This window comes from Pelobates fuscus, chromosome 2 (genome assembly GCF_036172605.1).
Source record: "Pelobates fuscus isolate aPelFus1 chromosome 2, aPelFus1.pri, whole genome shotgun sequence".
Taxonomy (NCBI): domain Eukaryota; kingdom Metazoa; phylum Chordata; class Amphibia; order Anura; family Pelobatidae; genus Pelobates; species Pelobates fuscus.
The window spans coordinates 204,137,020-204,149,819 of NC_086318.1; the positions used below are offsets into that span (position 1 = coordinate 204,137,020).

General features: G+C 39.8%; 1 protein-coding gene across 3 annotated transcripts in view; it reads left to right on the forward strand.

Moving 5' to 3' along the window:
* TTC27 (tetratricopeptide repeat domain 27) overlaps positions 1 to 12,800 on the forward strand; it is a 559,369-nt gene that overhangs the window by 115,693 nt on the left and 430,876 nt on the right. For all 3 annotated transcript variants that reach the window (XM_063443110.1, XM_063443111.1, XM_063443112.1), the window contains one exon: positions 3,935 to 4,037. In XM_063443110.1, coding sequence (XP_063299180.1) covers positions 3,935 to 4,037 — 103 coding nt within the window. The remainder of the gene's footprint in view (positions 1 to 3,934; positions 4,038 to 12,800) is intronic.

Below are 12,800 nucleotides of genomic sequence, written 5' to 3' on the forward strand. Positions count from 1 at the left end.
TCTTCTTTATTTGAAAGTTAATCCAGGTCAAAGTTTCAGCCCCTGAACTGTTCTTTCATCAGGACACACAAAAATAAAAAACATACTACAAAGTAAGAGGCTTTATATAGGACTGATATCCTATACACACTCACCAAATCATTCCATTCATTGATTGGCGTGATCCTGATACCACGGTGCATGTGCGCTATTCCAATGGTTACTCGCACGTCAGCGGTTTCGGCAAGGAACGATCCTCATGTCCGGCTATGACACATTACCAAGGAAACCACCAACGCATCGCGGCTATTGGCTATTCATCAGTGTTCTGTTGCTGTTGGGAGAATACCTCCTCTCAGCTGAGCTTGGTCTGCCCACCTCCAGACATGGGTTTAGGTGCGTTCCCATGGCTACCGGAATGCGCCGATCAGGGGAGGGATTTACATGTAAATCAATATTAAGTAGATATAATGTATGTCGCAAATTATTTCATAATCCACAAGGAGAACAAAGCAGAGTCATCCCATAAAATCACCTAGTCCAAATAAAGAGACATATTTGTTATGACAAAATCTAGCAAAACATATATAGTACTACTATCATATTGTCCATCTTGAACAATAAGTGTTTGAAAGTGCAAAAAATGTAGAGGAAGTGCTAGTTGTAATTAAAGTGCATGCATAATAATATACTCAGACTAGTTTGGAATCTCATATAAAGTGTATGATTGTATAAAGCGCATTTAAGCTTAAAGGAACACTATAGTCACCTAAATTACTTTAGCTAAATAAAGCAGTTTTAGTGTATAGATCATTCCCCTTCAATTTCACTGCTCAATTCACTGTCATTGAGGAGTTAAATCACTTTGTTTCTGTTTATGCAGCCCTAGCCACACCTCCCCTGGCTATGATTGACAGAGCCTGCATGAAAAAACAACTGGTTTCACTTTCAAACAGATGTAATTTACCTTAAATAATTGTATCTCAATCTCTAAATTGAACTTGAATCACATACAGGAGGCTCTTGCAGGGTCTAGCAAGCTATTAACATAGCAGGGGATAAGAAAATCTTAATTAAACAGAACTTGCAATAAAGAAAGCCTAAATAGGGCTCTCTTTACAGGAAGTGTTTATGGAAGGCTGTGCAAGTCACATGCAGGGGGTGTGACTAGGGTTCATAAACAAAGGGATTTAACTCCTAAATGGCAGAGGATTGAGGAGTGAGGCTGCAGGGGCATGTTCTATACACCAAAACTGCTTTATTAAGCTGAAGTTGTTCAGGTTGACTATAGTGTCCCTTTAAGTGCATATATAATAATATAATCAAAGATTACTATAAAGTATCATATAAAGTGTATGAAGATCCAAAGTGCATCTAAGCATAACTAAAGTGCACGTGAACAATCGATTAGAGACTGACTAACAGTCTCATATACAGCGTATGTATGTATTTATGTATATATATATATATATATATATATATATATGTATGTATGTATGTGTATATATATATATATATATATATATATTTAAAAAAAATTGGGCTTGCACTCACGGTCTTGTAGCGAGTAGTAGTAGCTTGCACTCACGGTCTTGTAGCGAGTAGTTTATTTGGCGTTATTCCATAAAATATAAAATCGATGTTTCTGCCCACGTTCTGGGCTTTCCTCAGATTTTTACTCATCCTGAGGAAAGCCCCCGAACGTGGGCTGAAACGTCGATTTTGTATTTTATGGAATAACTCCAGATACATTTTTCTACTACCCTCTACAAGATTGTGAGTGCAAGTCCAATTTTTACCTTATTTTTTTGATATTTTGGCTGTGGCTTTTTTAGCACCCGGCAACTACATTAAATGGGATAAATCAAAGAGCAAGGATTAACCTGCTTTTTTGTGTATGTATATATATATATATATATATATATATATATATATACACACACACACACACACACACACACACACATATATATAGTGAAAATAATGCCGTTAAAGGGACCTAGAGGTATCATAATAAACCTCAAATCAAAGATTTTTAAATGACTGTAGAACCCCATTGGCATTATTTCCCCCCTATTGCTGGCTTTGCCATTATATATCTGTTGTATTGAATAGAATTTTTAGGTTAGTGGTAATCATTTGTGTTCGGGTTCAGCAGCGGTAAATGGTTTGGGTTAAGGTATTGTTGGGATTTATGTTTAGTGTTAGTCTTATGTAAGGTATTAGATTAGTAGGAGCTAAAGTTGTGGGCTGCAAATATTTTGACTGCGGTTTTTAAAATGCCGTCAGGTGCCGCTCGGGAGTTTAACTCCTGCTAATCTCAGGCAGACTTGGAAAAGTACATCCTAATTCTGCTTGAGATTAGGGCTCTCAGACTGTATGGGAATGATTTGTGCATTAGTATCTCTTTACTACAGGGAATAATTGTGCAGATGACGGTGCAGCCCAGGATTCTAAAACGTGATCTGCTTGTTGAAATAATGTAAATAATATTTACTATAACTTTACTGACACTTAAAGAAAGCTCAGACCGCTTTGTATGACCGAATCACAGGAGTTTAAAGGGACACTATAGTCACCAGTGCAACTACATGTATTCCTGACCCTATAGTGTTAACACAACCATCTAGCCCCCCTGGGCCCCTCATGCCTCCATAAATATAGTAAAAAATCTTACTGTATTAAAGCCAGAAGCTGTAAATCTGCATGCTGTTTGCCTGCCTAAAAAAAAACAGTCTGCTGACATCAGCAGAAGTTGTAGCCTGATCCAATCACAATGCTTCCCCATAGGATTGGCGGAGACTGACAAAGAGGCAGATCAGGGGCAGAGCTAGCATGATTCAAACACAGCCCTGGCCAATCAGCATCTCCTCATAGAGATGAATTGAATCAATGAATCTCTATGAGGAAAGTTCAGTGTCTGCATGCAGTGGGAGGAGATATTGAATCACAGGATGCTCGTGCACAGCAGATCTGAGTGGATGGAGGCATATTATGCCTCCATCAACTCAGAAGTCCCTCTGGTTCACTCTCAGTTCCTAGCTTTCAATGTAAACACTGTATTTTCTCAGAACAACCTCATTAAGCTGAAGTTGTTCACGTGACTATAGTGTCCCTTTAAGATGTCAATAAATTTCAAATTTGTTCGGAGCTCTTTGATACATTCCATATTATTATTATTTAATATATATAAAAGTAGCTAAACTAGTAATTCTTTGTTAATACCTGCATACCAAAAAAGTGGAAAAATGATTCCTGTTGTTTTCAGTAGATACAGAGAATTTTACTAACTCCTTTAAAGACACTGCTAACATGGAATGTTCACCTTTTAATTCCCTAATCTCTATGGAGACATGCTGTCTGTAGATGAGTTAAACCGTACACATCCAACTATTGTCTCTGTAGACCAGGATCTTGTGATGACAGTATCCTTCGTGATTCTTAAGTATTTAAACATAGTAATGTTGAAATGCATAGTGGTGATGTATATACTCTTTATTTGCTGATTATTATTTAGCCGGAATATATCTATACATTTGTAATGGAAAAAACAAAAACAAATGGAAGGTAAGAGAGGTCATGAGTCCCGGTTGAAGTACTTGGCTCCTCACCACAATAGGTTCATTTGACATTCTTGAAAACACGTGGCATATCATTCTGTGTGACAGTGTAATGAATCTGCAATAGGAGCATGTCCCCATTTACATAAATATTAAAAGCTGGATTTTGCACATGTATGTTTATAGTTTATTAAGGCATAGTGCCTGGAAATATGTGAATCAATATCTCCCTGTAAAGACATTATGTACAATTGACATTTTCTAGGCATCCAGATCATCATAATTCAAGTAATGCTGAAAGCACATTTAAGGTGCTTGGAGACATAAGGATCACATTGAACCTTGTCAATGTTGAATACGTTTTTTAATTATGGATATTGTTGTTTCTTTTCCAGTTGGTACCATGGTGGACTCTAAGATGTGTGAACATTCATCAGCAGTTACTGGAAGAACGATCTCCCGAGCTGTGTGATATAGCTGTATCCTGTATAGATAAAGGTAGGATACCCTTCACAGGCCACCAGTTGCACTATTCTATAGGTTTTAATTTATTATACAATACATAGAACTCATCGTTACATGCTGGTTAGTACCAAACTGCAGCCTTACTGCCCTCCTAACTTACCATTTATTCAAGTATTTAGCAACTGAGCTGCAAAGATAACCCTTCAAGGGTTATTCCAATCACCATGATCACTTCTGCTTTTAGAAGTCGTCTTGGAGCAAGCAATCTGTATGTGCAGCATTTTAGCTTAAAAAGCTGCATATACAGAGATATTCGTAAATTTGTGCCAGAGAGCAATTATACATCCAGCACATGTGACTTAGTCAGACTGACAAATGTGAGCTATGTAAAAAACATAAATAAATAAAAGTCTGTCTGCATCGCACGCTGGCAACGATGTAATGAGCTCTTGTACTTCATGCACTCCTGCAGGGAGAAGTCTGTAGGACTGTCTGCATGAGGCTCATGCGCACACAGTCCAAATCACTTGCTGAATATTTTCATTTCCGCCTCCATTTTGCAACCTACCACCTTTATGTGCATCATCCTTCCCCTCTCTGCCTTACTACATTATATTTTGTGGTCCACCACACTCCTTGTCCACTTGTGTAGACACTTTGCTTGCAGGCACATGGTAGTGCTCCCTATTTCTGATAAAGAAGCATTAGATTCAATGATTCTCTATCACAATGATCTGAATTGAGTTATAGCATTGGATTCAGTGCTTTTCTGAAAGAAATATTGTTGTGGAGCCATGCGATTTCTGAAAATGTGTCCTCTATGAGAAAATGTCTCAGTGAGAAGCATTGAATTGGACAAAATTCATCACAACTGATGACTTCATTGGAAACGGGGGACGATTTTTAATATTATAATGTTCAATTTTAATTTGGTTTTGTGATTTTCCATTTACTGTAACATTTTATATGTTTAATCTTATATTTATTTTTTAAACTGTGGTTTTACTGTCAACATTTGCCCTCCTCCCTCTTGCCCATTTTATTAATTTGAATCACATGCTATAAAATCAGGTTGCACATAGCAAAACCGAAGAACACAGAGATTAGCATTACTGAGACATCTATCCTCTTGAGTCATTATTAAAGCAGATGGAGAGTTGAAGGTGACAGAGATAAACTAAGAGAAACATGATAAAAAATGTACGTCTCAGTCTGCTCAGAGAATGTGGGGAGTATTTATCATATACTGCTGCGTCTGCCTTACTAGAACAATATTTGGTGATGACTTGACTTGTTCTATAGATTACACTTGAATTACTAGCATCTTTTTTTCCTTTCTCTTTCCTCGAGATAATTATGTCCGGAGAAGCTTCTGAGATTTATCGTTCTATTTTCTAGGTTCTGGCAGATTTTTTTTGCCAGCTTTTCTGTAGAATAGTTCACAGTTCATTTTTCCTCCTTTCTTTTAGATGTGTAAATGCTGGCTCACAGCCAAGAACTTGGTTGTTCTGTGCGATGATTTGTTTTTCCTTTAGTGATAATTCTATCTTCCACATAGTTCTTGCTTGGTGTAGGGGGAATGGTATGATTAGAAAGGTAAAAAAAAAAAGTGTGGCGGCCACCCCGATGGGAAGAGGGGTTCCACCGCCAGAGATGTTCTTTTCACCCTGGTGGGAGGGATGTTGTAATGCAGAGCAGGAACAGCTCTTACAAGAGCTAGTGACACACAGCCTTTTATGACAATCCCCATGCAAGGGGCACTTCCACCTGGACCTGAGAGAAGACCACAGTAGAAACAAATACACAGTTACATTGGCTCTCAGATCCAGGACACTCCCATATATAATGAGACAATCCCTCCCCTGTGCTTGGGAGATAATTGAGTCATGAACTGTACTAACTCAATTATCTCCACGCCGAAAACACATATTTCAGCAGTACCCCTAAAACCCATGGAAACCCAACAAGAGTTATATCCCCTGATAGCCCCGATCTGGGTGACCAACATATCCAAAACTCACCCAGATCGGGTCAGGGGTTCGGTATGGTCATGGAGGTCTTTTTCGAGAATACTCAATATAACTCAATATAGTCCAAAATACCGAACGTAATAGTTTGTGGATAGATTCAGTCCCACCAAACACTGTTCAATTCCCATCGTTTAGCCGAACGTTGATGGAAGGGATGTTCTAGTGGTGTTCTCGTCGTCGAGTGTCCGATTTGGGTTCCAGGCACTTGATGACCAAATGCCGCTCTTTGTGTTTGCGGCTAAAGATGGCCGTTGCCACGTGTTCACATGTCGAACGGCGACCAGCCAGCCAATTGCTTAGAACGCTTGCTGTTTAGGAATGTTAATGAGGTGACGGGTTAATGAGTGGCACACTCCTCACACGGGTGGTCCGATTGTTCGGTAGTTCATTCGTTAGGGGAATGGAATAAAGTACAAAACGAAGGTGAATGAAATATCCCGAACACATAGGTGAATGAAACAAAAGGGATTACAATTCCAGAGACAGGGTGAACCATCACAAATAGTTTTTTCCTTGGTTGACGATAGTACACATTTGAAATCACATTTGTTTGTCCTAATGAGTCCTGGACAAAATTTGTGTACAATTTAAAAGCTAACTCTAAAGAGCCAAAAATTGCAATTGATACTATTTTTCTCCAAAATTCAAAGCACTATGTGTATTTTAAATTAGAAGTAAATTTATGTTTTTTTGTTTTCTAACATTTTCTAATAAGGTAACAGGTGTAACATATTTTACTTAGAAATCATAAATAAAAACATTTATGTATCTATTAATTCTATCAGTTGTTTTTACTTAATATATTAAAGGAACACTCCAAATGTTCAAAAGAAATACATTTGTTTTAACATTTGAGTGTTCCTTTTGTTATGTAGATTTAGGGTCCCATGTTATCCTCAAATAGAAATTACTTGCCTCTAATCTAATGTCGGTCATAGGGAAACGCTGTTATCCTACAGTGAATGCACATTTGCCACACTCCCCTGATAACATGATTCTAATAGAGAAGCACTCACTTCCACTTTGAATGGGCACTCAAAACATGTGAGGAACCACTCTCTCCCCCCACCCCTCCACTTCTCTCCTGACTGGAACATCGGCCTAGATTGATGTTCAGACCTCATATTATTATTATGTTGTTATTTATATAGCGCCATCAAATTCCGCAGCCCTTTACAATGGGTGGACGAACAGACATGTAGTTGTAACCAGACAAGTTTGACACACAGGAACAGAGGGGTTGAGGGCCCTGCTCAATGAGCTTACATGCGAGAGGGAGTGGGGTAAAGTGACACAAAAAGGTAAGGATAGTATTAGACTAGTGACAGTTGCAAAAGAGGAATCAGTCGGGAGCTATTAACAGTTTAATTGATATGCTTTTGTGAAGAAGTGGGTTTTTAATGATTTTTTTTGAAGGAGTGTAGACTGGGTGAGGATCTAATGGAGGAGAAAAGCGAGTTCCACAGGAACTGTGCAGCCCTTGAGAAATCTTGAAGGCGTGCATCAGTGGTGGGAGTACGGACAGAAGATAGACGTAAGTCTTCAGCAGATCGTAAGGGCCTAGACGGGACATACTTGTGTATTAGGGAGGATAGATAGGTGTGAGCAGCATTATGTAGAGATTTGAAAGCAAGAACCAGAATTTTAAATTTAGCCGTATATCTTATAGGAAGCCAATGTAGGGACTGACAGAAGGGTGAGGCGTGGGAGGTGCGGGCGGACAGGAAGATGAGCCTCACTGCCGAAATTCATTATGGGCTGTAACGGCGCAAGTTGGGAACACGTAAGACCACTGAGAAGCGGATTACAGTAGTCAAGGCGAGAAAGGACAGTGGAATGGACCAGCACCTTAGTTGCATCTGGCGTTAAGTAGGGTCAGATGCGCGCAATGTTTTTTAGATGGAAACGACAGGATTTGGCGATAGACTGAACATAAGGCTTGAAAGAGAGGTCGGAGTTAAAGAGAACACCTAGGCAGCGAGCCTGCGTGGTGGAGCTGATCATAGCACCGTTGACTTGGAGGGAGACAGACACAGGAGTAACAACACTTGAGGGAGGAAAGATCAGAATTTCAGTTTTGGTCAAGTTGAGTTTAAGGAAGTGGGCAGCCATCCAGTTAGAAATAGCAGAGAGGCAGTCAGAGACACTAGTCAAGAGGGATGGGGAGAGAACAGTAGAGGACAGGTAGATTTGCATGTCATCTGCATAGAAATGAAATTGGAAGCCAAATGAGCTAATGAGTTTACCAAGGGAGGCAGTATAGAAGGAGAACAGTAGGGGATCAAGGACTGAACCTTGGGGGACACCAACAGAGAGGAGTTGGGGAGAAGAAGAAGAGCCAGAGAAAGAAACACTGAAAGAGCGCTGGGAGATGTAGGAGGAGCACCAGGAGAGAGCAATATTTTGTAGACCGATATTGCGGAGGATGAGAAGAAGCAGTTGATGATCAACAGTGTCAAAAGCCGCAGACAGGTCAAGGAGAATTAGGATAGAGTAGTGACCACGAGATTTTGCAGCGAGTAGATCATTGGATACTTTCGTCAGTGCTGTTTCCACAGAGTGCTTAGCGCGGAAACCAGACTGAAGCGGGTCTAGCAGAGAGTTGGACTCGAGGAAGTCTGTCAATCTTGCATACACAATTCTTTCAAGGATCTTGGATGCAAAAGGCAGTAGCGAGATAGGACGCAGCAACAACATGACACCAATATCTTACATGGTGAGGGTATCCCCCCTCCCTCCAATGGGGTCTTAGGCCAAGTATGAACGCAACTAACTCACCAGGGATATAAAGCCTCAACTTGCCAGTAGCACCTGTCTTATAGCATTGTACTTTGTTGTGAACACATATATTCTATGTTACTACCTGAAAGATATTGCAAAGCATGACAAACATGTTAACGATATGTTCAACCAATGTGCATCCTTTCTCTTGCTGTATTGATTCCATAAAGTTCAATAAAAAATGTCAAAAAAATTATGTGAGGAAGAAAACTCTCTTAGCTATCTGAGTGACGGCAAGGAAGGTATAACTTGAGAGATTTATAAAAGCAAACTTAAATGGACTCTGTAGTTACCATAACAACTTCAGCCTAATGTAGTTGTACTGGTGAGTATAATCATTCTCTTCAGGCATTTTGATGTAAACACTGCCTGGGGGGGAGGATTTGCACTGGAAATAAGGTGAGTTTTAACCCCTTCTAATTTATTTCACACTATTTACCTGCCTTAAATGCCTTCTGACTTGTAGCTGCTACAATTTATTCTTTCATCTGAATGGGAAAAACAAGTGGATTTTCTAGGTCTGTATTGCCCCCTCTTGACTCTTCTTTTAGAGCAGATTATTTTAATTTGCAATGCTCTCTTAAATAAATCTTACAAAACCAGAACCAGTTTTGTGTTTCTCCAGGAAAACATTAGACAATTGGGCCCATTGTGCACTCTTAGGTGATTGTCATCTAATTTGCTCCCCTCATTCCATCCCAACCCCACCCTCCAACACTCCCTTAATCTGTGGAAGAAGTGACCCAGAATGATCTTAAACAAGTAGAAATTCGTTTTTTTCCACTGTCCCACTAACTGAAATTTGCTCAGGGCCAGGCATCTTTGCTTTCTACTGGTGGATTGCGAGTGGCAAAAAGGAGGTCCAGCAACTCACACTTTGAGGTTCTGCTTTGTCTTTTGAACTTCCTTAGTGGAGAACTATGATCTTACAGATTCTGAGATATACAGATCTCTTCCTCTTCTTTACTTTGTACACATTAATTTTCAAACGTGAAACATATTATACACTGATACACTTGTACAATGATCAACCACAACATACACAAAATATTAATACTTTTAAAGTTGATTTTATTTTTAAAATGCTATTATATTTTTTTAAAAAAGGAATACAATTAAATAAATAAACCTCAAAACAGCCTACCTTCTTCTTTAAAACTACATTATGATATGCTTGTCCTGGAAAGACCTTGGATAGTTGAGGTGTATGAGGTGTATCTAGCATTCCTTTGTTACACAACAGACTGTTGTGGTACATAATAGCTTATTGTCTGGGCATTAGTCCAAAATGTTTGAGGTAGGTCATGGCCCATGTCTGGCCAAACTACAAGAAATTAGAGGTAAGTAATTGTTGTATTTTTTATTTTTTGGCTTTTTGTCATGAACGAGTAGGAGCTGGAGTTAAATAAGTAAAGCAACCAAAAATTTAATAAGCACGCTGAATAGGACCTTGATTGATTCCATGAACATAACAATCAAGCCCAGATGAGTGTAGCCCTCTTTATAATGGATCATTTAAATTGTTTCCTAAATAATAATATAAAAAATGCATTTAACCTGTAGGATGTTGTTTTTCATGTCTTTGTCTTGTTTGATACATATATAATATAAAACAGTATTCATGTCCCAGTCCTCAAATTATCCTTTTAGACTATGTTAACAGTTTACTGTCTAGAGGTTTACAAGTTTCTACACTTAGTTTGAGTTCATACTCTGGTATCTCTCTTGAAGTAATTATAGATGAAATTCACTAATTTACTAAAGACCAAAGTTTAAAAAATTGGGCTAAGTATCAAATGTAATCAGTTCCAGTACCAGCCCACTCTACATATAAATAAAGGTGTCCCTGTATAATCTACCAGCGGGCACAAATAAAAACAGAGTTGAAGGTCAGGTTGACCCCCTAATAAGCAATTATGTGCCTGGCCTGCCACCTTTTCTGAGCATGTGCCAGGAGGTGAGGAATTAATATAATGTAAACATCCTCGGAATCTTGTAACAGCAGCAAACAGCTGGTATTTCTTTACTTAAAGGACCACTACAGTGCCAGGAAAACATACTCGTTTTCCTTGCACTATAGTACCCTGAGGGTGCCCCCACCCTCAGGGACCCCCTCCTGCCGGGCTGGATGAAGAGTAAAGGGTTAAAACGTACCTTTATTCCAGCGCCGGGCGGGGAGCTCTCCTCCTCTCCGCCTCCGATCCTCCCTTTCGGCTGAATGCGCATGCGCGGCAAGAGCTGCGCGTGCATTCAGCCGGTCGCATAGGAAAGCATTTACAATGCTTTCCTACGGACGCTTGCGTGCTCTCACTGTGATTTTCACAGTGAGAATCACGCAAGCGCCTCTAGCGGCTGTCAGTGAGACAGCCACTAGAGGATTTGGAGGCTGGATTAACCCTATTATAAACATAGCAGTTTCTCTGAAACTGCTATGTTTATAAAAAAAAAAAAAGGGTTAATCCTAGAGGGACCTGGCACCCAGACCACTTCATTAAGCTGAAGTGGTCTGGGTGCCTAGAGTAGTCCTTTAACCCATCCCACACTAAGTGTGCGGTAGCTCAATAAAGGAGAGCAAAGAAATAACTGGCTAACTGAAAACATTGACTAAACCATATAGTTTAGTCAATGCCCCCTATTAATTAGGTTGGAGGGTGGTCACCATCACTGGGAGTATATGTCTGGAGGGCTCTTATGTTCACCCTGTGCCCATTATTGCTACAGGGTGTGTATTGTAATGTTGTTTGTGGAATGGATTGTATAGTCTCCTATATGGGTGTGGGACATGTGCAGCGCCACCTGTTTGTTGAAAATTAGTCTGCATCAGTTATGTACAGTGCTACCTGTTGGTTGCAACAGCTACGTGCATTACCTGAATAGCAAGGCTCTGTGATATGCATATTCAGGTAGATTTGCTTATTATGTTTTATGCAGGCAGGAGACATGTTTCTTGTTAGTCTTTGTCTTCCACTCCTTTATAAGTATTGTATTGTATTATATGATTTCCCATATGATTTTATTATACATTTTGAATTGAGCATGCCATCATAAATGTAATGTAATGAAATATGAATAGGGGCTAGTCCTGAGTGTAAATAAATAATTGTGTGATAGGTACATTGAGAATTATGTATCCTGCCTGGTTTGTTCAGGGATTCCAGTAGTGTAGTTTTTGGACCTGCTTGCTGGTTGCACTAAGAAAGAGCTGGACCTGAGAGCTACAAGTGCCTTTGTGAAGGCAGTTCGAAGCAGGACATGCAGAGGGGTTGATACCTGCCTGGGAGAAACAGGCAAAAGGTTCCATACCTGCCTAGGAGATGGAGACCCTGGCAGAGGAGTCTATATCTGCCTGAGATGTGGAGGCACGAAGAGTAGTCCATACCTGCCATGGAGGACAAGCATTTCCGTAGGCCTGCCCAGCTGCAGTAGCTCTAGCTGCTGGCTTGAACCCTGGTCTTGGTCATGGTCTTCTCTGGTAGACCTACATCCCTGGTGGCTGTTGAAATTCACTTCACCACATGTCTGTTAAGGCAAACAGTATTGTTACTGGGTCAATTGTTTACTTGCTCCTTGTGCCCATTCTTGCCTTATTTAATGAATACAGAGTTTATTTTTATTTTTTACTTTTTTTATTCTGTAAAAACCTAGACCAACTAAATAGAAATTATAGAAACTTTTGACCATTGTGGATGAGAATGGCTTACTGACTGACTGTTCAGATGACCAATCTTTTACCCGATTGAATACCTTAGGAAAGTGTTCTGAAATCTCTGAGCCAGGCCTAAATGTTCACAAGTAGTTTCATATCACACTGATGGTCCCTTTGCTGAATGAAGGAGAATTCTTGCAACCAGTTTCAAACATCCAGTGGAATTTGTCCCCAGCAAAGTGAAGGTGGTTGCCGCAGCAAAGAAGCAGCCAGCTCCAATGCTCAAGATTTTGGAATGAGATGTTTCATGAATTGGAGTCCTTTTATCTATGGCATTGG